This window comes from Micropterus dolomieu, linkage group LG12 (assembly GCF_021292245.1).
Source record: "Micropterus dolomieu isolate WLL.071019.BEF.003 ecotype Adirondacks linkage group LG12, ASM2129224v1, whole genome shotgun sequence".
NCBI classification, from domain to species: domain Eukaryota; kingdom Metazoa; phylum Chordata; class Actinopteri; order Centrarchiformes; family Centrarchidae; genus Micropterus; species Micropterus dolomieu.
This window is the reverse complement of record NC_060161.1, coordinates 15029639-15051011: the sequence shown is the minus strand read 5'-3', so window position 1 is coordinate 15051011 and position 21373 is coordinate 15029639. Positions and strand designations below refer to the sequence as shown.

At 41.1% G+C, this 21373-nt stretch overlaps 1 protein-coding gene across 1 annotated transcript in view; it reads left to right on the top strand.

Annotated features, from left to right (window-relative positions):
* The window catches only part of plcb3 (phospholipase C, beta 3 (phosphatidylinositol-specific)), a 52785-nt gene that overhangs the window by 23198 nt on the left and 8214 nt on the right, over positions 1 to 21373 (top strand). Inside the window, exons 3-24 of the mRNA XM_046064175.1 lie at positions 7231 to 7299; positions 10508 to 10645; positions 10982 to 11061; positions 11141 to 11194; positions 11521 to 11593; positions 12321 to 12421; positions 12633 to 12799; positions 13717 to 13863; positions 13974 to 14131; positions 14608 to 14690; positions 14975 to 15059; positions 15749 to 15896; positions 16189 to 16290; positions 16371 to 16444; positions 16526 to 16622; positions 17001 to 17085; positions 17389 to 17513; positions 19405 to 19559; positions 19644 to 19805; positions 19918 to 20017; positions 20201 to 20305; positions 21255 to 21349. Of these exons, the coding sequence (XP_045920131.1) occupies positions 7231 to 7299; positions 10508 to 10645; positions 10982 to 11061; positions 11141 to 11194; positions 11521 to 11593; positions 12321 to 12421; positions 12633 to 12799; positions 13717 to 13863; positions 13974 to 14131; positions 14608 to 14690; positions 14975 to 15059; positions 15749 to 15896; positions 16189 to 16290; positions 16371 to 16444; positions 16526 to 16622; positions 17001 to 17085; positions 17389 to 17513; positions 19405 to 19559; positions 19644 to 19805; positions 19918 to 20017; positions 20201 to 20305; positions 21255 to 21349 (2403 nt within the window). The remainder of the gene's footprint in view (positions 1 to 7230; positions 7300 to 10507; positions 10646 to 10981; positions 11062 to 11140; positions 11195 to 11520; positions 11594 to 12320; positions 12422 to 12632; positions 12800 to 13716; positions 13864 to 13973; positions 14132 to 14607; positions 14691 to 14974; positions 15060 to 15748; positions 15897 to 16188; positions 16291 to 16370; positions 16445 to 16525; positions 16623 to 17000; positions 17086 to 17388; positions 17514 to 19404; positions 19560 to 19643; positions 19806 to 19917; positions 20018 to 20200; positions 20306 to 21254; positions 21350 to 21373) is intronic.

Here is a 21373-nt window from a genome sequence, read left to right as displayed (position 1 = left end):
ACACACACACACACACACACACACACACACACACACACACACACACACACACACACACACACACATATAGACATTTGGTTATTTGTATGAAGAAGTGAGAAACTGCCCTAATCGAATCCATTGTCTGAGCAGGTGCTTCCTCCAAAATGTGTGTTTCTGTATGAGTATTTGTACACTATAGTGCCTTGCTAATCTCTCTGCTTGGCAAATGAAAGGGCCTCCTTGTTTTTATGAGCGGCTTAGAAATTCAACTTTAAAGGATCATTCTGGTGTTTTACAACTACTTTAGCCATCATTTCTACCGTTAATAACTTACCTTCTCACCAAATTTATAGCGAATGTGGAATGATGCCACATCACAAAATAAAAAGGTAGAGGGGGCAAGAAACAAGCAGTCAGTTACTCATACAGGATAAACTCCCAGGTTAGTTATACTTATTTGGAGGAGAAAACAGGCAAATGTATAAACTGTCTGGACTTGGACTTTGTTGTAGCCATGTCAGCATTTCCAGATCTCTGCTATTACTTTGGTGAGTACAATGTTATCATTTATAACCAAAATAATGTCTAAAAGTACAAGGCAGAAGTTGGGCTAAACTGAAAATATCCTTTAAAATACTAATTAAACTTTTTGAGAGTACCCTTATTCACTTTCTTCTTGAGAGTTGGATGACAAGCTCGATGACAAGCTCGATATCACTCTCATGTGCGTGTGCTAAATATGAAGCTGGAGCCAGCAGGAAATTAGATTAGCCTAGCTTAAAGACAGGAAACAGCTAGTATGGCTCTGTCCTAAGGTACAACACAGCACCTCTTAGTCTTTAGACAGAAAGTGAAGCAAAATTTTGCCTGACCTTTTTCACCAGGCGGTGTACTGACTGTACAGACTGTGTACAGGCGTTAGCTGGATGCTAACTAATAACATCCGCGCAGATTGGCTCTGTGTCTTTGTGTGTTTATGTGGCAGCGCGGCCGCTGATGGATCTCAGAACGTGCCATCACCGCCACCTCTGGTCTCTCTCCAACTTATAGTCTCTATGCTAAGCTAACTGCTTTCTTACCAGCGTCACATTAAATGGACAGATATAAGATTAATCTAACTCTCATCAAGAAAGTGAATAAGCATATTTCCTCAAGTGTTTAACTATTTTCTTAAACCACACACACTTCCATCTCTATGTTCGTGTATGTGTGTGTATATATATAATGTGTGTGTGTGTAATCTGTGTGTGGGTGTGTTAGTGGGCTGGACTAATCTATGTGTGTTTGTTTTGTGAGAGGTTATGATTACTGCAACTACGTGTGTGTGTGTGTGTGTGTGTGTTTGGCCATGTTCTGCCAGTATTTATTTGCGCTTTGAGACATTTGGTATGACTATGTTGTTTGTGTGTCCATTTTATTGATGTTCCTCTCATGAATTATGATGGTTTTCATTCCTCATACAAATGGACAACTGACTTTCATCTTTTATTGTTTCTTTATCTCTTTCCATCTCTTCATCACTTCTCTGTGTAGATTCTAATGTTTCACTGATTACAAATCCCTCCAGCCAGTCTGTCAGCTAAGTGGCGAACATGTTTACTCTCTTCATTTTTGCTCTCTCCAGACCACAGAAATATGAAACAACTAAGTGAGGAGGAAAGACAAAGAGCGAGAGGGAGAAACAGATGAATACATCCCTTCAAACTGGGATCTTCCCAGATGCATTCAGAACAGCTGTTGTAAAACGCTTACTAAAGAAACCTAACCTGGAAGGCAAGGGCAGAACAAAACGATCTCACTAAAAAGCCTGCTGCTTATCTACCACCAGGCATGCAGACTGCTTCTACAAACGTTTGTGAAAGAATGGCTCGCTATCAGGAGCTCATTGAATTCAAGCATGGTACCGTGATAGTTTGCCACCTGTGCAATAAGTCCATTTGTGAAATTTCCTTCTTTCCTAAATATTCCAGGGTCAACTGTTAGTGGTATTATAATAAAATGGAAACTGCGCATGCTGAGGCGCACAGTGCGCAGAAGTTGCCAACTTTCTGCAGAGTCAATAGCTACAGACATCTAAACGTTGTGTGGCCTTCGGATTGGCTCAAGAACAGTGCGAAGAGAGCTTCATGGAATGGGTTTCCATGGCCGAGCAGCTGCGTCCAAGCCTTACATCACCAAGTGCAATGCAAGTGTCGGATGCAGTGGTGTAAAGCACGCTGCCACTGGACACTAGAGCAGTGGAGACGTGTTCTCTGGAGTGACGAAACACGCTTCTCTGTAGGGCAATCCGATGGCTGAGTCTGGTTTGGCGGTTGCCAGGAGAACGGTACTTGCCTGACTGCATTGTGCCAAGTGTAAAGTTTGGTGGAGGGGGGATTATGGTGTGAGGTTGTTTTTCAGGGGTTGGGCTTGGCCGTTTAGTTCCCGTGAAAGGAACTGTTAATGCTTTAGCATACCAAGACATTTTGGACAGTATCCTGCTCCAACTTTGTCAAAACAGTTTGGGGATGACCCCTTCCTGTTCCAATATGACTGCACCCCAGTGCACAAAGCAAGGTCCATAAAGACATGGATGGTGGTTGGTGTGGAGAACTTAACTGGCCTGCACAGAGTCCTGATCCCAACCCGATGGAACACCTTTGGGATGAATTAGTGGTGACTGCGTCCAACATCTATGTCTGACCTCACAAATGCGCTTCTAGAAGAATGGTCTAAAGTCCCCATGAACACACTCCTAAACCTTGGGGACAGCCTTCCCAGAAGAGTTGAAGTTGTTATAGCTGCGAAGGGTGGGCCAACTCCATATTAAACCCTACGGATTTAGAATGGGATGTTAACCTTCATGTGCATGTAAAGGCAGGTGACCCCAAACTTTTGGCAATATAGTGTATCTTAATCAATTGTCTTGAAGGGGTGTCCTCACTTTTGCTGCCAGCGGTTTAGACATTAATGGCTGTGTGATGTGTTATTTTGAGGAGACAGCAAGTTTACACTGTTATACAAGCTGTACACTCACTACTTTACATTGTAGCAAAGTTTAATTTCCTCAGTGTTGTCACATGAAAAGATATAATCAAATATTTACAAAAATGTGAGGGGTTGTACTCACTTTTGTGAGATACTGTACAAAGCCCTTAATGGGCTAGGACCAACCTACATTGCTAACTCCCTTGTTAATTAACTGCTGCTGGTTTATTGGAGGTTCCCAGAAACAGCTGAAAGAAGATCAGGGATGCAGCCCTTGTCAATTACAATCCAAAGCTACGGAACAGACTGCCTATCAGGGAAGCCAATCGCTGAATATTTAAAAAGAAAACTAAAATCTTTTATCTTCACTTGGGCTTTTAACTAGCTAAACTTGTTTTTATGAAGACTTGGAACATGCCATTTCTTTGCTTTGTAAAGCATTTTTGAGCTGCATTTCTTGTATGAAAAAAAAAAAAAGCTATACAATGTCACCATAAAACATTTTGAAGATCTTTGTTCTACTTCTCCAGTGTTTCTGTGTCCTTTAAAGTCTTCTACCAAGGTGTCTTCTCCACTCCTCTGAACTGATTGGCCGGTTGGGTTGCAGCCAAGTGGTAGAGGGTGGAGACGTATGCCGTCCTGGCAGTGCGTGTGTGTGTGTTCAGGAGGATCGGTTTCCTACATGCCGTCATCATGTGCCATTTGATAGGAGCTGTGATTGGTCATTCGAGACACATTTAGCTGTGGTGATCTTTCAAACACAAACTCGGGCGCGTCACAGGAAAGGAGTGGCACTCCCTTGATTGTTTAGTTGCCCTTTCATAATTTTCTAATCTTAAGAAAGTGAAAGGAGGAGAGTGGCAGGGCAGGTGGGAGGAGGAGGGGAAGTGTAAGGCCAATCAAAGAAATGAAGGAAGGAAAGTCATAAGTGGGTGAGGGTCTAATCAAAGCAACATTTACTGTACTTGTGTTGAGTGCCTTGCATCAAAACCACTCATGCACGCAACTACAGCACAGAACAAAAGACTATCCTAATGGCCCTTTCAGATACATAGCAATGTGTGCTGCGCTGGCTGCTGGGTTCAGAGCAAAATAGGCAGAGTTTCAAAATGTCTAGCGGACTACACATCTAGTCATTTGTTTGTTGTTCCAGCTTTCGGTGAGCAACAAATATGTATCTGTCCCCTGCTCAGAAGTATTTGCAGTGCACCACATTAGGGCTGAAACGATTCATCGATTAAACCGATAACTAAAAAGCAAACAAAGAAAACAACAACTCTGTAATGTTACAGTCCGTCCACCGTAAAACGAAACTTATGTGGCCTACCGCAACAGCACGACGGCACCAGATCAGAAAGCACCCGGTCTATCATCCACAGAGTGGACAAGGTAACAGTAACAGCCAGTTTAGCATTTAAAGATACACACGCGTTTGTTGTTCTCCGCCTGGTTGGTGTTGTAACACAGTCATGAGTTAACTTACACAGCTGATCCCGTTACCGGAGGGGGGGTGCCGCCGCTGTCGCCAAGCAAAAGTACTTCTTAAACGATGAATCGATGAAATAATCTGTACAAGCTCCGAGTACCAAAATCATTGTTAGCTGCAGCCCTACACTACATGGAAAGGCACAAGTGCATTTATAATATTGCATTTCCAATAATAACGGAGCTTCCTTTCAACGAAGGGAGGAAGGTCATTTTTACACTTTGGTTTTTGTACCGATTAGACAAACAAGTTGTGTTAATTAGTGAGCTCTAGAGGTGTCTGTCGGCAGATTGTGATACCGTTAGAGAGAACAAGGCTCTCTGTGTCCCTCACTATTTGTTACAGCTCAGATCAGTGCTTCTGTGCTTGATAGCAGGAACAAATTGAATCTAAAACATCAACAGTAATGTTGTTGGTATCGCTTCCTTGGAACCAAAAGGGGAGGATGAGCTCTGTCTAGACTGAACAGACCAGACTGCATTGCTGTAGCACATGCTTTGTTTCCTCAACTAGAAACTACCTGCACATGTAATCCACAGCTGAGTGCAACAAGTTCACAGCATTCACCAGAATCGGTAAGAGAGTGCATTCTGGGGTATGTAGGCAATCTAACTGAGGCAGAAGCACATGAGTCAGGCTGAGGGAAAGTTCTTCAGTCCACCAGAAACGGTAAATTAAAGTAAATGGTAGCTCTTTATCACAACATGATTACTGGAAAACTCTCACCCAGACTCATTTGATACAATAATGAGCATGCAGCTGAGTCTGATAAATGGAGTGAGCCATGTTTGGGCTTAACACTGAGATGAATGGAGCACTACAGCTCCCATGACTAGCTAAATATTACACACTGAAACACAGATATACACGCTCGCTAACTGAGCAGAAGGCCGGAATATGTTAGGAATGCGCTCTCGGAGATGATCGACCTTCACACGTACACGGGCACCGCGTTGTGCGCTCAGATACACAACTATGTACAAAAACACACACGTTTCGCTTCACATTCACACGCTTTTCTGATCACATGCTGACGTGTTTGTGCTCGTCCGCCGTGAAGATTTGCTGGTGAAGAATTGCTCACGTTTTGCGTCACATGCGTCCAATGTGCGCTGACTTACAAGCCTTTCCCACACACACACATGCACACACCTACACCCTGTCTTGCTCAACAGGTCATATTGCTGCAACTGTGTGTGTTTTACATTACTAGCCAGTGAGAAAATGTTAACTGTCAAGGACACACACACACACAGGCGGCAGACAAAGTTGTAGTCTCATTACTGTGGTCTCCGAGGAGTTACCATGGCAATGGCGAAATGAAACCATGGCCTGTGGGAGAAGAGGTGTGTGTGTGTGTGGGTCTGTGTGTGTGTGTGTGTGTGTGTGTGTGTGTGTGTGCGCATATGTCTATATGCGTGTCCTGCAGACCCAAAAGCGGTTTATTCCCCCAGGAAGTAAGTTATTCTCCCCAAGCCGATCAGAGGACAAAGTTTGAGACAGAGTTTAATCCAACTGGTCCAATACTTCTGACCTTTTTATTGCACGGGGCCATTCCCAGGAGAGTTGACAGCCAGCAGGGCGATTACATCACACATACAGTCAAGTAGCGAAAGAAGGAATGGGGAGGATATGAATTTCAATACTTAATCCAAGGATAGTGACTTATGAGTTTGTCTTTTGTTGTTATTAAATCTGGATAGATCATGAATAAAACCAGGGCAAGGAGACAAACTTTCACAGATTCAGACAAAGACTAATAGGAAGAGAGGCATAAATATTTGAGGTTTTTTTAGTTCATTAACGAAACATCTTAGGATGGATGAGATCCTTTGCCATGGCAAAACCGCACAGAGATGGGGAGAAAGAACATGGGGAATGAGCGTAGGGCTAAACAAATATTTACAGTGCCTCCTCCTCTGTTTATGACCACACTTTGCTCCTCTAGTTCATCCCTCCCATTTTCATATCTTGCTTCGTCCACAGACCACACTATCCTCGCTTGCTGTAACGTAGTACAACTCTTTCTGTGTATGTTTTGCTTCTTTGCATGTGTGGGCATGTTTACATGTGTGTTTTTGTGTCACAGAATCAGCCATGCAAATCTATAAGTCTTTGATATCCTTGAGTTTGTGTGTGTGTCTGTGCGGAGTCTCTCTGTTTTCCACTGTCTCACACCAACACACAGGGTTCATATGTCAGTGGTTGTGTTTTATGTCTAGAGAAGCAACGGAGTCTGATGAAAGAAAGATAAAAATGGATTTAATGGAAGGAGGAGAAAGCCTAGACAGAGCGTACGCTTTTAGCCTGAGGAATTAATTTCTACACAGGCCTCTATTCAAGATTTTCTTCTTCCTCCCATCCATCCAAAAACACTTTTGTTCCATCAGCATATCTGCTTGCTGTTTCTTACATAAATTGCAAATAGCAGACAATGTGTATAAATCTGGAGTGCCATGCCACCATGGGGCGTAAACATACTTGCTTAGCGTGTTAGCATTCTACCATTGGCTAAACACAAAGATGGGAATGTCAATCGTTTTGGATTTATGTGGTCAAACTGTCAACTAATAATGACGAAATATTGAAAAGTAGAGGTTCACCAAAGTGACGACAGTTTGTCCTCAAGGGGTTATTGACATATTTCAGTCTGGATCAAAGTGGTGGACTGACCATTTGATCGTTTAACATTGCAACACCTAGAACAACACTAACATGGCAAAAATAAATAAATGAATGAAAATGAACCACAGTTGGCCCATCAAGTGATTGACTGGCATCTGTCTGTCTTTCAGGAGGTGGAGCTCCTGGACATGAGCACCATCAGGGACACCAGAACAGGAAAGTACGCCAAACAACCAAAGGTTGGTAATTTGTGTGTGTGTGTGTGTGTGTGTGTGTGTGTGTGTGAAAGAGAAAGAAGCTGTAACACCCTGCTGTTGATAATTTGTCATCTAACCAGACGTGTGATGCTCAAGTGTGGTTGTCATCAAAAGGTGTGTGTGTGTGTGTGTGTGTGTGTCCACTGTATGTGTATGTTTCCTCTCTCAGCTGATGGTGTAACAGTGTCAGAGTCCTAATGAGCCTGCTGACAGATGGACTGTCAGACAGGAAGTGATATAACCTGTGACTGTTGGCGAGGAAGTCATTGTGTAAGGGCGTAGGTCTGGCAGACGCAAATATAAAGTCACGTATTAGTGGTGAACACTTCAAATAATGGATGTGCGGACTTGCAGATTTGTGGATCAATTATTCAGCTTAGTCCACTCATTCATCATTTAGTGGACTTGAATTTCCTTTATGTATGATAAAGTGCTGGGATCCTAAACTGTATCTTAACATTTGATTTTTAAATATGTTGATTCAGCTGTAACCTGACAGGACTGTTGGCAGCAACTGAAGATGAAAATATGGATTCGACATAGCTTCCTCATAGACATAGTTATGATTATAAAGTAATAAAGATTTTTGTGATCTGCAGCTGAAAATGTTACTAGGTTTAAACTGACTGTACATATTTAAACACACATTTTATATTTAAAAATCTTGCTCAACAGCATTTAATGAAATACCGTAGCTAATATTCAAAAACTCATTTTTAAACCAGTTTTAGAATCTTAAAGTCGTTTCAGCTGCACCACAAATCATCCTCACTCAGAAAAATTCATTTCAAACACGATTGCTATGATAGGAATACCTATAATTGTTCATTGATCAGTGTCTTGTCTAATGCCTACAGATTTGTTCATTTAAACAGTGATTCCTGCAGCAATGTAGCCTACGCTAAATGTTTCATTGCTGGGGAACTGTTGACAAAGCTGACAGCTGCCTTAATGGCTACAGAGTCAGTGTTATAAAGAAGGACAGTGTAGCCTATAAGCCCAGATTTTATTCTGAGCTGAGGGTGAATCCACGATGTCCAGAGATGGCTTGCTTTATCTGATCATGTTTGGGTACCACACTAATATCTAACCAGGATTTTGATGTTTCTAAAGACTTAAACTTCTGCAAATGAATGTGTGTGTCAGACAGCTTCTCCAGCCTCAGCAGGAGGGGAGGAGACAGACAGAAACTCAGTGTTGAAGAACACCTGGTTCACGAGAGTTTAAGTTACCTCTTAGCCTGGAACAGAAAACCCAGTGTTTCCCTCATCTCAGTCTTAACAAACTCAGAATTTTCACAAACCCACTCCGAAACAGGGCCCAGGAATATTGTCTAGTCGTGACATTTAATTTAGAAAGTGTTGTGTAAAAAGTGAATTTTATGACAGATTGTGTTCTAAGGAAAAGTGCTTTTAAGACTGCTGAGTTACGTCAAAATGTGGTGTTCATCATAATTCATCAGCGTAGTTTAAATGCTTAAAGGGCCGGTTCACCCACACTCCAAAAATCTTCTCACCTATCACTAATGGTTTGGTTCTCTCAGATTTCTGCCTCCACCCCTAATACAACTGTGTCTGTGGTGCTTACACCATATTACCGCAAGCTGCTATAATCAATATTTTATGGCAAAGGAATCCATTTTAAAGCTGTTACAATTTGATTACGTTATTATATTCACAAATGACTATGTGCAACGTAAAAAGGGTCACTCGTAGCATTTTAGTGTCTTTAACTCCTCGTTTTTTGATATGTAGTATCTTTAAAAAGTGAGTACACCCCTCACATTGTTGTAAATATTTTATTATATGTTTTCATGTGACAACACTGAAGAAATGACACTTTGCAGCAATGTAAAGTAGTGAGTGTACAGCTCAAAATAAGACATCACACAGCCATTAATGTCTAAACTGCTGGCAACAAAAGTGAGTACACACCTAAGTGCAAATGTCCAAATTGGGCCCAATTAGCCATTTTCCCTGCCCGGTGTCATGTGACTCCTTGGTGTTACAAGGTCTCAGCTCACATCAGTCATTTCTTCAGTGTTGTCACATGAAAAGATATAATCAAATATTTAAAAAAATGTGAAGGGTGTTCTCACTTTTGTGAGATACTGTATATCCTGCAACTCTCATCAGTGTTGTTTACTGCCACACGAGGCAGCTGTTGTCAGCATTAGAAGGCTCGGATAACCCCACGCTACCTGCCCAGCACCAAACAGCAGACAGATAGCGTTAGTGAATAGCTGTTGAACAAATTGCAGCCTGTAGCAGCTAAAGAGTGAGATATTTCCCTCAGGAGTTGATAGAGATTAGACCACAGCTAAAAGGAGAGTGAATATTAGATTTACATTCATCAGGTGGACACAAACACGACTCCAAATGAATGCTAATGTTACTCAGTATCAGCTGGATGTGTACAACTGTTTGTTAATTCACCATATCATCCAAGATGATAATATATTGATGTTGTATTTACAGCTTGTCGGACAAAAAGTCTGTTAATACAGGTTTAAAATGTTCAACAGCATTTATATACAGAAGCAGTGTTCCTGTTGCTCTGGAAAATTCACAGAACACACTGTCAACAGTTTTACAAGAACTATTTCTTTGGTAGAAAGTAGGTCCAAAGAAAACTGTTAGTAGTGAGGTCTGTGGATTATCTTAAGAAATGTGGAAAAGACAGGTTGTTGTTGATTTATTCTTTATTTTTAGTTTTTTCCCCTACTTTGGGTGAACTGATCCTTTAAATGCTCGCTTGCTGCTTAATGTCAATTTACATTTTGCGCACTGCTTTGGCAGTACTTTCTTGATAAACAGTCCCCCAAGCTAATTTATTTAGTTGAAATGAAAGAGAGACGCAATAGAGACAGAGTGATGGAGAGAATGCATAATTGATAGAGAGACACTGAGTGTTAGAGAGAGTTGGTGGTAGAGAAAGAGTGGTCTAAAAAGGAGGAATGAGTCGTTTGGTTAATTAGATCAGAGTGCTACACCACATGCATCACATTTACTGTTCTCAGGAGACAGAGAGATGGACAAGGAGCGGGAAGGATGCAGAGTTCGTGTGCGCAAGCCAAACCTGTGTTAATGGGTCAATATATTGCATGTGTCATGTTCACTGTCAATGTAATGAAACGTCCTTAATAATACATGAGTATAAAATTGTGTGTGTGTGTGTGTGTGTATGTCAGGACGGGAAGCTGCGGGACGTGCTGGGCATTGGTAAGGCTGACCACGTTGAAGGGAAGCTAATAACCATCGTCTATGGCAATGACCTCGTCAACATCTCCTTCCTCAACTTCCAGGCTATGCAGGAAGATGCAGCCAAGGTAATCATCCACCACCACGACCCCATAATCTTCTCACATTACATATACCTGCATGAAATATTTCTTCCTTCCTTCCTTTCATCTCTTCTGCCTTCCTTCCTCCTTATCCCCCCTTTCTTTCTTCAGGCCATATGCTGATTACTGACTTTACGATGTTAACATAGCGGCATGTGCATGGACATGTTTAGGAGTTGTACAGAGGGATTATTTCCTGTGTGTGTGTGTGTGTGTGTGTATTGTGTATATACAAGCTGTTTCACTTAGTTTTAACATCAGACGAACAGTCAAACAACCCTGTTTTATCAACTCATTCTTTTCTGCGTGTGTGTTTTCCAGATTTGGACGGATGAGCTGTTCGCTTTGGCCACAAACAGACTTTCCCAGAATGCATCGCGGAACACTTTCCTCCTCAAAGCGTAAGAAGTTGTGTGTGTCTTATCTTGACAATTGTAGATTTTAGATATTTATTTTGAAAAGTCTCTCTCTCTGTTTCAGGTACACTAGGTTAAAGTTGCAGGTTAATCAAGATGGGAAGATTCCTGTAAAGAAGTGAGAAACGCACACATCAACCACTTTTTAAACTCCACACAGAATTTTAGACGACAGTGCCCTCCACTTCTTCTTTCCTTTCCTCTTATGTGTCTCTCTTCCACTTTCTATTTTGTCTGTGCATTAGTTCACCTCTAGTTTATCTCCACTCACTGCTGATGTTTGACCCTTTTTTCCTCCGCACTGTTACTCATCTAAATCAAATCCTTCTTGACTTTCAACATGATTACATTTTTATTTTGAGAACAATAAACTTTGAACAGTGAATGGTTAGACTCAGTCATGATAACGATTTGAACAGTGACTGTTATCTCTCTGTCTTTCAGTATTCTCAAGATGTTTTCAGATAAAAAGAGGGTGGAGATGGCTCTGGAGAAATGTGGCCTCCTCAATAACAGGGTAACCATCAAAAGCAATCCCTGACCACACTACTGAAGATATGTGATTCTATTGTATTGGTTGATACATGATAATAGTTGCAACTCAGTCTCCCACACCGGAATATTAAATATATATATAATACTTAAAAAGTTTGGAGTAACAGGATTTTTCCTAGTAAATGTGACTTCCTTGTAAGAGCAGCTGTTAAAATACAAAAAAAATCATGGCTTCATTCATTCTTTAAAAAGTTTGATGAAAATATCAGTCATGTGCTTTTTATGTATTGTTTTGCCAAAATGTTTGCTTGTGTTGGCAGTGTGTGGTAGGTAAAACAAGATTTCTTGTGTGTTTATTTTTAGTCAGTGCAATCTTTCCTAAAAATCAGTCTGGAGTCACAAGACGTTTATTTTTGAATAAGAACAAAATTGTGCAAACTGTCCTGTCAGCATTTCTCTTTGTATTGTTGTGCTCTAGTGCCTCCTGCAGGTAAAATAGAAGAACACACAGTGCGGAAAATGGGAGTAGGGAAAATACTGAGGAGGATCTGTGTCATGAATGTAATTTGGTGCTTTAGAAAGCATATTTATGTTCAGTCTACAGAATTTACAATACTCAATAGTTTAGTACAAGTATGTCTTATAGTATGTGTGTAGCTGGAGGCAGAGACTGTCACTGACTGGTTGTTTCAAAGTGTCTCTGAAACAACCAGGCCTCTTTCTACACAATCTTCTCCATTCTGTTTCAGTCTGAGGGACTCAAGCCAGATGATTTCACGTGGGAGGCCTTCCAAAAGTTTCTTGACAGCCTCTGTCTGCGGCCTGAGATACAAAGCATCTTTGAGGAAAGGTATGTGACACATAAATAACACTTTCACAAACATATGCAGTTATTTTTCCATTATGTTAAATTCCTTCCCCCACCCTGAATCCTGTCGCAATGATGATCTAGTGATATTTTTATGATTCCTAGTAACAACCTCGCTCTCTTCCTAGCTCACAACCTGTACCTCAGTTTTCATACACACACTGTTTTCAGTGCACTTTTCTCTTTGCTCCAGTGGTTCCAAGAGGAAGCCATTCATCTCTTTGGACCAGTTGATGGAGTTCATCAACCGCAGGCAGCGAGACTCCAGGCTGAACGAGGTGCTTTACCCCCCGCTGAAAAGGGAGCAGGTCCGACAGATCATGGAGAAATATGAGACCAACACCAGCCAACTGGAGAGAGGTTAGTAACTTTGAGTGTGATTTGCTTACCGTTAGTTTTATGTTCCTGTTTACATTTCAGGCATTTAGATGCTTATATGCAGAGCCGCTTAAAATCATTTTTGAGCTCTTTTGATCAAAATAATGCAGTGAACCATTCCAGCGGATATAAATCAGCTCTGGTTCTTTTGCCTTTAATATGTTTCCACGAAGATCATCCAATGAAGTGACCAGGGTACACTGACTTTTTTAAGCTGCAAAATCAAATAACCGCACAAAAAAAGATTCAAGATGGGAGCTGAAGAGTTCAGAGTATGTGCAGCTGTATCTTATTGTAGATAGTGTCTTTTTGTCCCAAAGCAAAGTTTATCAGCTGCAGCAGTACTCAGATAATTGCAAGATTATAGTTATGATTGATATCCTCGACTTAATGTGCGGCACGGTTGTCCTCCGATCCATTTCAAGTGTGTAAAACATTCACAATGTGGGAATCATTCACAGCTTTGGTAAAATGTCCTCCATGTTTTGCTGGGGTAATCTTTGGATAAACTGTACAAAACTGGGGAATGAAAGCAGGTCCTTGGCTACCATGAGTGGCTCTGCTAGGACACTGTTAAGCCAAAACCTGTAAGATGATCCACTATCCAGCCCACAGTGTTCAGCACTCATTGAGAGCTCTCTCTAGCCTGTTGATGTCTGTCCTTAAACGTGAGCCTTATGCCCTATTGGGTCAGTTTACTGTTAGAGCAGATGATGTCAATTTAGTATAGCATCTTCCAGTCCTTGCCCTTTAAATCAGATCAATTGTTCTGATGCTGACAGATGCTGGTCAATTTAAACTGACTGTCAAAACAACAAAACAAGTCTGACTGTTTTATAGTCTGTAAACACAGTCAACTTCTCTCTCTCTCCCTCTCCCTCTCCCTCTCCCTCCTGCAGACCAGATCAGTTTGCAGGCTTTCAGTCGGTATCTGGGAGGAGAGGAAAACAGCCTCATACCTCCAGAGAGGCTGGATATCATTGACGATATGAACCAACCGCTGTCTCACTACTTTATCAACTCCTCACACAACACATACCTCACAGGTAAACAAGAAAAATGTACCGGTTTAATGCTTCCTTTTAATATTTAGCATTATAGTAAATCTTTTGGACCCGAAACCATCTTTCCCTCCCCTTTGTCCGTGTGCCTGCAGTGGGTCAGCTGACCGGTCTGTCGTCAGTGGAGATGTACAGGCAGGTGCTGCTGACTGGCTGTCGCTGTGTAGAGCTGGACTGCTGGAAGGGCCGGCCGCAAGACGAGGAGCCTTACATCACCCACGGCTTCACTATGACCACTGAGATCCCCTTTAAGGTGGCTGCCACTGATTTTTTGGTGTTCACTTTGTTATTTTGTTGTGCATTCTATTACCCAGGATTATTCCCTTTAAGGTTTTATCTCGTTTAATTATGATTATTGCTCTCATTTATAATTTACTGTGCAACATTTTTACAAGGGTATGAAATGTTCACTGGAGTTTTGTCCTCACATAAATGTCTGTTTTTCCTCTCTATATATGACTGAGACTATATAAAAGTCATTTACATCTGCACAGAAAAAGTACTGTATTTTTATTTTTATGAAGGTATTAAGTTTAAGAGGCCTACTTTGTAGGTTTACTTGATAGTTTATTGAATTTTACGTACATGTTATAAAGACCTGGCAAGCTGAGACGCTATTTCGCCTCTTCCTGCAGTTACAAAATATGTTTAATGTTTATTTTACCATGTGCTTGCAGATTTAATTCAGTGGAGCTTCTTTTAATATTCTCATTCTTTCCCTGACTGTAGGAGGTGATCGAGGCGATAGCAGAGAGTGCTTTCAAGGCCTCGCCATACCCCCTCATCCTGTCATTTGAAAACCACGTAGATTCGTAAGTCATGACGGTCTGTATGAGTGTGGTTGTCAGCACGTGTAGTCACATCATCTACTCTCAGGCTCCATGAATTTTGGTTCATTGATCAAGTCTTTTTTTCAGTTTGCACTTTAGTCTGATGTCTTTATAACAAGACCAGGTGCCAACGTTTTATGTAAATATTTGCTCAAACATGTCAAAACTGATGATTGAAGGCACGTTGGGTTTTAAGTCTAGGGTCCTGTCCCATTGCGGCAGATTAAAGTAAACCAGAAACTAACATGTGTCTCTTGCTCTGTCAGGGCCAAGCAGCAGGCCAAAATGGCAGAGTACTGCAGGACCATCTTTGGAGATGCCCTGCTCATTGATCCACTGGAGAAATATCCGGTAAGATCCGACATGAATTTTACCAATTTGATGTACATAACTTAAAAAATAAAGTATGAGATATATATATATATATATATATATATATATATATATATATATATATATATATATATATATATATATATATATATATATATATTTATAGATAGAGAGATAGATAGAACCATTTAAAACTTTCCTTTTTATAATACTATTTTAAGACCAGTATTTAGTTTGACATAAATGCATTATGAGTGATGTCTCACTAGGCAAATTAACAACACAGTAATATCCTTTTACTCCACAGTCACAGTGTTAATCAGCTTGTAAACCATCAAGTCTGATCAAACAGCTTCAATATGCACATCTGCTCATGATCTTGATCATTTTGTACCAAAACACAACTCGGGATGCACTGCTTTTGACCTCATAAACCTCTCTGTATTCACAACTGTGGCCTAAAAGTAGTCCACTAATAAACATTTGTTTTCAACCAGTTTCTTCCAGTGTATACACCCAGTTCTTAAAAGGGGAAAAAAAAAAAGTCCTGTCCTGTCAAAGGTTATCTATTCACACCCCCTGGTTTATATTAAAATGTCAGCTAATCTATCAGTGAGTCTTATTATATTATAATAGCTGCCTTATTCTGTTCTTTTTTCAAAAAGAAGGTTACTGAGCTCGCCATTGTGTCTTTCATGTGGCTTTAGCTGGAGCCGGGTCAGCCGCTGCCCTCACCGCAGGAGCTGCTGGGGAAGATTCTGATTAAAAACAAGAAGAAGCACCAACACCACCGACCCTCCAGCGGTGGCAGCATACAACGCAGAGAGCTGGGGGAGCAGTCGTCACCCAACAACGGTAAGTGCAGACACTACATCTCTTGCAGTGGCATGCAGGTCTGAGAATCTGTAGGTTTGGCTTGTATTATACAGCACTATAGCAGCTGATTTCATGCCTATGTTCATCTCGTCTGGTTGTAATGATGAAATGAAACCAGCTTCCAGTGTTTGGAGGTATGCATATCTGTATAGTCTTGGGCCAAGATGGCACATGGCAGCTACATCAGGAGCCCCTCTACACATACATGTGCAAAAACAATAAGATTTCAAGGTACTAAATTAAAGCTGATCATTTTGTGTTGTCTGTGTAGACAGTCCTTTGGGTGAAAGTGAGGGAAGTCAGCTCCTGTCCAACGGGGAGGAGAAGGTGGCGGAGGGGATGGTCAAAGACTTGGAGCCTCGCAAGTCCTTAGGTGGGTTGAAAAAGAATGGAAGGAATGATGAGAACTGGTGCCAGCGTGGTGTACATTTTGTTTTTATTGCATCCTACCAGGAGGTGAAGGAGAGAGTGAGGAAGAGGAGGAGGACGAGCCGGTGACGGAGCTGAAAAAGCCGAACTCTGATGAGGTAAGAGCCACCAGCAACTAACAGGTGTGTTTGACTGGCTGATGGGCTGATTGATGGATTAGTGGTATCTGCCTCCCTCAGGGTACAGCCAGCAGTGAGGTGAACGCCACAGAGGAGATGTCGACTCTCGTTAACTACATCGAACCTGTCAAATTCAAGAGTTTTGAGGTGGCAAACAGTAAGTGTGTGTGTGATAAAGAGAGAGATAGGAAGATGCTGTGACTTGGGCAGCAAAGATATTAAGTGAAAGTAAAAGAGTCTGTGTGTGTGTGTGTGTGTGTGTGTGTGTGTGTGTGTGTGTGTGTGTGTGTGTGTGTGTGTGTGTGTGTGTGTGTGTGTGTGTGTGAGAGAGGGATGGTCAAGCCCCGTTAGTTCTAAGCACTTCTCCTATGTAGCTCATTAGGGAGAGAGGCCAGCTGCGTGGACTCATTAGTGGTTAATGATCAGTCTTGTCAAACAGACCTTTAGCACATAGATTATCTTAATAAATTCCTGTACCCATGTCAATTTTGTCTATTGTACTATTCTCTTATGTCACTCGCTGTCTGCCCATCAGAGAGGAGGAAGTTCTTTGAGATGTCGTCATTCGTGGAAACGAAAGGCATGGACACCCTGAAGAGCTCCCCCATCGAGTTTGTTGAGTATCCTTGGGAGCCCATCAGCCCTTGAAAACCTTAGCTTCTTTTAGACAGTGTTTTTGCGTTTGTGTGTGCATAATCTTTAGTGTGTTCAAATGCCTTTTTGTGTGTCATCATGGGGATGGAAAGTAGTGCCTGAGGAACAGTCTTAAAAGAAACATTGCCTAGATTGTGACTTTTGACCTTAAAACACATAATAAATTATGTTTGCATTTTATCTGTTGTAATTTATAAGACGTAGCAAATGCAGTTAGTGCAAATATATTCCACATATACAGTGTTTGGTTCTTAACAGCAGTCCCCCAGGTACAATAAGAATCAGCTGAGCCGAATCTACCCTAAAGGAACAAGGGTGGACAGCTCCAATTACATGCCTCACCTTTTCTGGAATGTCGGCTGCCAGATGGTGGCGCTAAACTTCCAGACCCTCGGTACGTCCTGTTATTACAGCCACAGATGGCCGCACTTGGGCATGAAAGCAAGATATATCAAGTACAAGTATCCACACAAACTTTATTAAGTATGTGAACCCTTTGGAATTATCTGGACTTCTGCATAAATTGGTCATAAAATGTGATCTGATTTTCATCACAACAATAGACAGAGTCTGCTTAAACAAATACCAGACAAACATTTATATGTTTTTATTAAACATACCGTGTAAATATTCACAGCTGATGACTTCTCCAAAAGCTAATTGGAGTCAGGAGTCAGCCAGCCTGGAGTCCAGTCAATGAGATGAGATTGAAGGTGTTGGGTAGAGCTGCCCTGCCCCATTAAAAAGAACATACACCAATTTTAATTTTGCTATCATGAATAATTGCCTGAAGTTAACCATGCCTAGAAGAATTGAAGCTGGAAAGGGTTACGAAAGTATCTCTAAAACCCTTGATCAGTCCATGGAAAGACAAATGTCTATAAATGGAGAAGGTTCACCACTGGTGCTGCTCTTCCTAGGAGTGGCCTTCCTGCAAAGATGACTGCACAAACATAGAATGCTCAATGAGGTTAAGAAGAGATCTAGGATGTCAGCTGAAGACTTACAGAAATCTCTGGAACATGTTATCATCTCTGGTGGCAACTCTATGATATGTAAAACACCAAACAAGAATGGAGTTCATGGGAGGACACCACGGAGGAAGCCACTGCTGTCCAAAAAAACCCAGCTGCACTAGTGGCAAAATCATTTGTGGAAAGTTGAGTTGTTTGGAAGGAACACACAACTCTATATGTGGAGGAAAAATGGCACAGCACACCAACATCAAAACATCATCCTAACTGTGAAGTATGGTGGAGGGGGAATCATGGTTCAGGGCTGCTTTGCGGCCTCAGGGCCTGGAAGGGTTGCTATCAGCGACGGAAAAATTTATTCCAAAGTTTATTATCTATTCTTATTATCTTATTATTAATTTTGCAGAAGAATTTAAGGCCATTTGTCCGCCAATTTAAGCTCAACAGAAGATGGGACCCAAAGCACGGAACTAAATCAACAACAAAATTAGAAAGAAAATACACCTTCTGGAGTGGCCCATTCTGAGTCCTGACCTCAACCTGATTGAGATGCTGTGGCATGACCTCAAGAGAGTGATTCTTACCAGACATCCCAAGGATATTGCTGAACTTAAACAGTTTTGTAAAGAGGAATGGTCCAAAATTTCTCCTGACCGTTGTTCAGGTCTGATCAGCAACTACAGGAAACGGTTGAGGTTATTGCTGCCAAAGGATGGTCAACCAGTTATTAAATCCAAATGTTTACTGTGAATGTTTACAAGGCGTATTCAATAAAACGTATAAATGTTTGTGCGGTATTAGTTAAAGCAGACTGTGTTTGTCTGTTGTTGTGACTTGGATGAAGATCAGATCACAATTTATGCAGAAATCCAGGTAATTCCAAAGGAGTCACATACTTTTTCCTGTGACTTTAAAATAAACAATTAAAGGGTTTAAGAAGTATAAATTGTGCACATTTACCAGATGGATATCTTTGGAACTTGTAATTATTATTCTTGTACAACACTCATTTTACTGTTGCCTATATTTTTCAACTGCTTATTTAAAATATTAAAAGTATCACATACTATGTAAAATTATAAAATATTGTTTTCACAATTGCATTTAAATTAAGTATTTGATTTATCTCCAAGAAACATAAAAAAGGTATTTAAAAATGAAAATATTTGCATTCTGTAGCCGGACTCAGGGAAGTCAAGTTAAAGCATCTCAGTCTTCATCCCTCTAAATCCCTCCCTTTCTGTGTTTTCTTGCTCATTGTCATCCCTCCTTCCCCCTTCCCATCTTCGTCTCTCCATTCCTCTCTACCAGACCTCCCTATGCAGCTGAACATGGGTGTGTTTGAGTACAACGGCAGTTGCGGCTACCTGCTGAAACCTGAGTTCATGAGAAGGACGGACAAACACTTTGACCCTTTTACAGAAAACATAGTGGATGGGATAGTCGCCAATACTGTCAAAATTAGGGTAAGGACAACACATGTTGTTATTTGGACATTCAATTTTTTTGTAAGTTGTTTTGATAAACATGTGTGATTAAACATCCACCAGGTGATCTCAGGCCAGTTCCTGACTGACAAAAAGGTGGGCGTGTACGTTGAAGTGGACATATTTGGACTTCCTGCTGATACAAAGAGGAAGTATAGAACCAAAACATCTAATGGGAACTCGCTGGACCCCGTGTGGGATGATGAAATGTTTGTGTTTAATAAGGTAACTCATGCACACGCACCAGGATTCAGTCTCACATAGTACTCTCACCTATCTAGTGTCTGCCATTTGTTAACCCTTACATGCTCTCTGACGTCAACACCCCTCACTCCAGTTGGTCCTCCCTACATTGGCCTCTCTGAGGATAGCGGTGTTTGAAGAGAACGGCAAGTTTATTGGACACCGGATCCTCCCTGTGTCGGCCATTAGACCTGGTCAGTACTCACACATAAACACACTCTCGTACTGTCAAACATTTAACCAAAGGCCTCCACTTATTTAGTGTTTGTCTGCATATAGTGAAAACATCATTCATTTACATGCTGCTGTATCTTCTACTGTCCAGCACCAATGGACACTAGCCATTTATTTTTCTTTCTTCCCTTTTTCCTTTCTAGGCTACCACTACATAAACCTAAAGAATGAGTTAAACCAGCCCCTCCTCCTGCCCTCTCTGCTGGTTTACACTGAAGCTCAGGACTACATCCCTAATGAACACCAGGGTAAGAACACCACATCAACAAGTTAGGTAATTTGGGAAATACCACTAGCTACCTATTTTAATTGTTTATCCATTAGTTTTAGCTAACTATTTAAAAAATGTATACATTACTTTTAGCTAACAATGTTGACTTCTCTGCTTGCTTGCTATCTAGTTTTAATTCACTTCACATAGGGTTTTAAAGGAATTGTTTGACATTTTGTCAAATAGGCTTTTTCCCCTTTCTTGCCCAGAGTTGGATGAGAAGATTGATACCACCATTAAGTCTACAGTCAGAAGTCGGTTTAGCTTAAAAGAAAGACCGCTCTGTCCAAAGGCAACAAAATCTGTGTACCAGCATCTTTAAAGCTCACAAATTTAAATGTTGTATCTACTTTCTTTAATGTGTACATAATGCAAAAACATTGAGTTGCGAGACATAACAATTTAGTTAGTTGGCGTTGGTGGTGCTGCTTGGCGGATTTTGTTACTGTTGGACAGAGCCAGGTTCCGGTTCAGGTTTCTACTGTTTATGCTATGCTAAGCTAACTGGTTGCTGGCGCCAACTTCATATTTAGCGTACAGACATGAGTGGTATCAATCTTCTCATCTAACTCTCATAAAGAAAGTAAATAAACATATTTCCCAAAATGGCAAGACAACTTGAGACTTGAAAGCAAAATCATTTAATTTTAACCCAGTAAGTTCCAGAACGATTTTCATCGCCTTGGGTCTCAGGCTCTAAAGGAGAAATGTTAGAATGTTCAGAAACCTGAAGGAGTCCCACACTGCAGATTCACTTAGTGATACTAAAGTCAGTGAAGTACCTCGACTTACGATTTGCTTGTAGTCTTGTTACTTACTATAAAATACTTCAGCGCTGGTCCCGAATATATGAACTTGTGGACATCCATGTCATTAAGGCACTCTTTATCTTGTTTTTGTGTGTCTGTGTGTGTGTGTATTTTTAGAGTATGCAGAGGCTCTGACTAACCCCATTAAGCACATCAGTCAGTTGCACAAGAGAGAGACACAGTTGGCTGTGCTCATAGAGGACAACAGTGAGGTAAGACACATCTGTGTGTTTAGT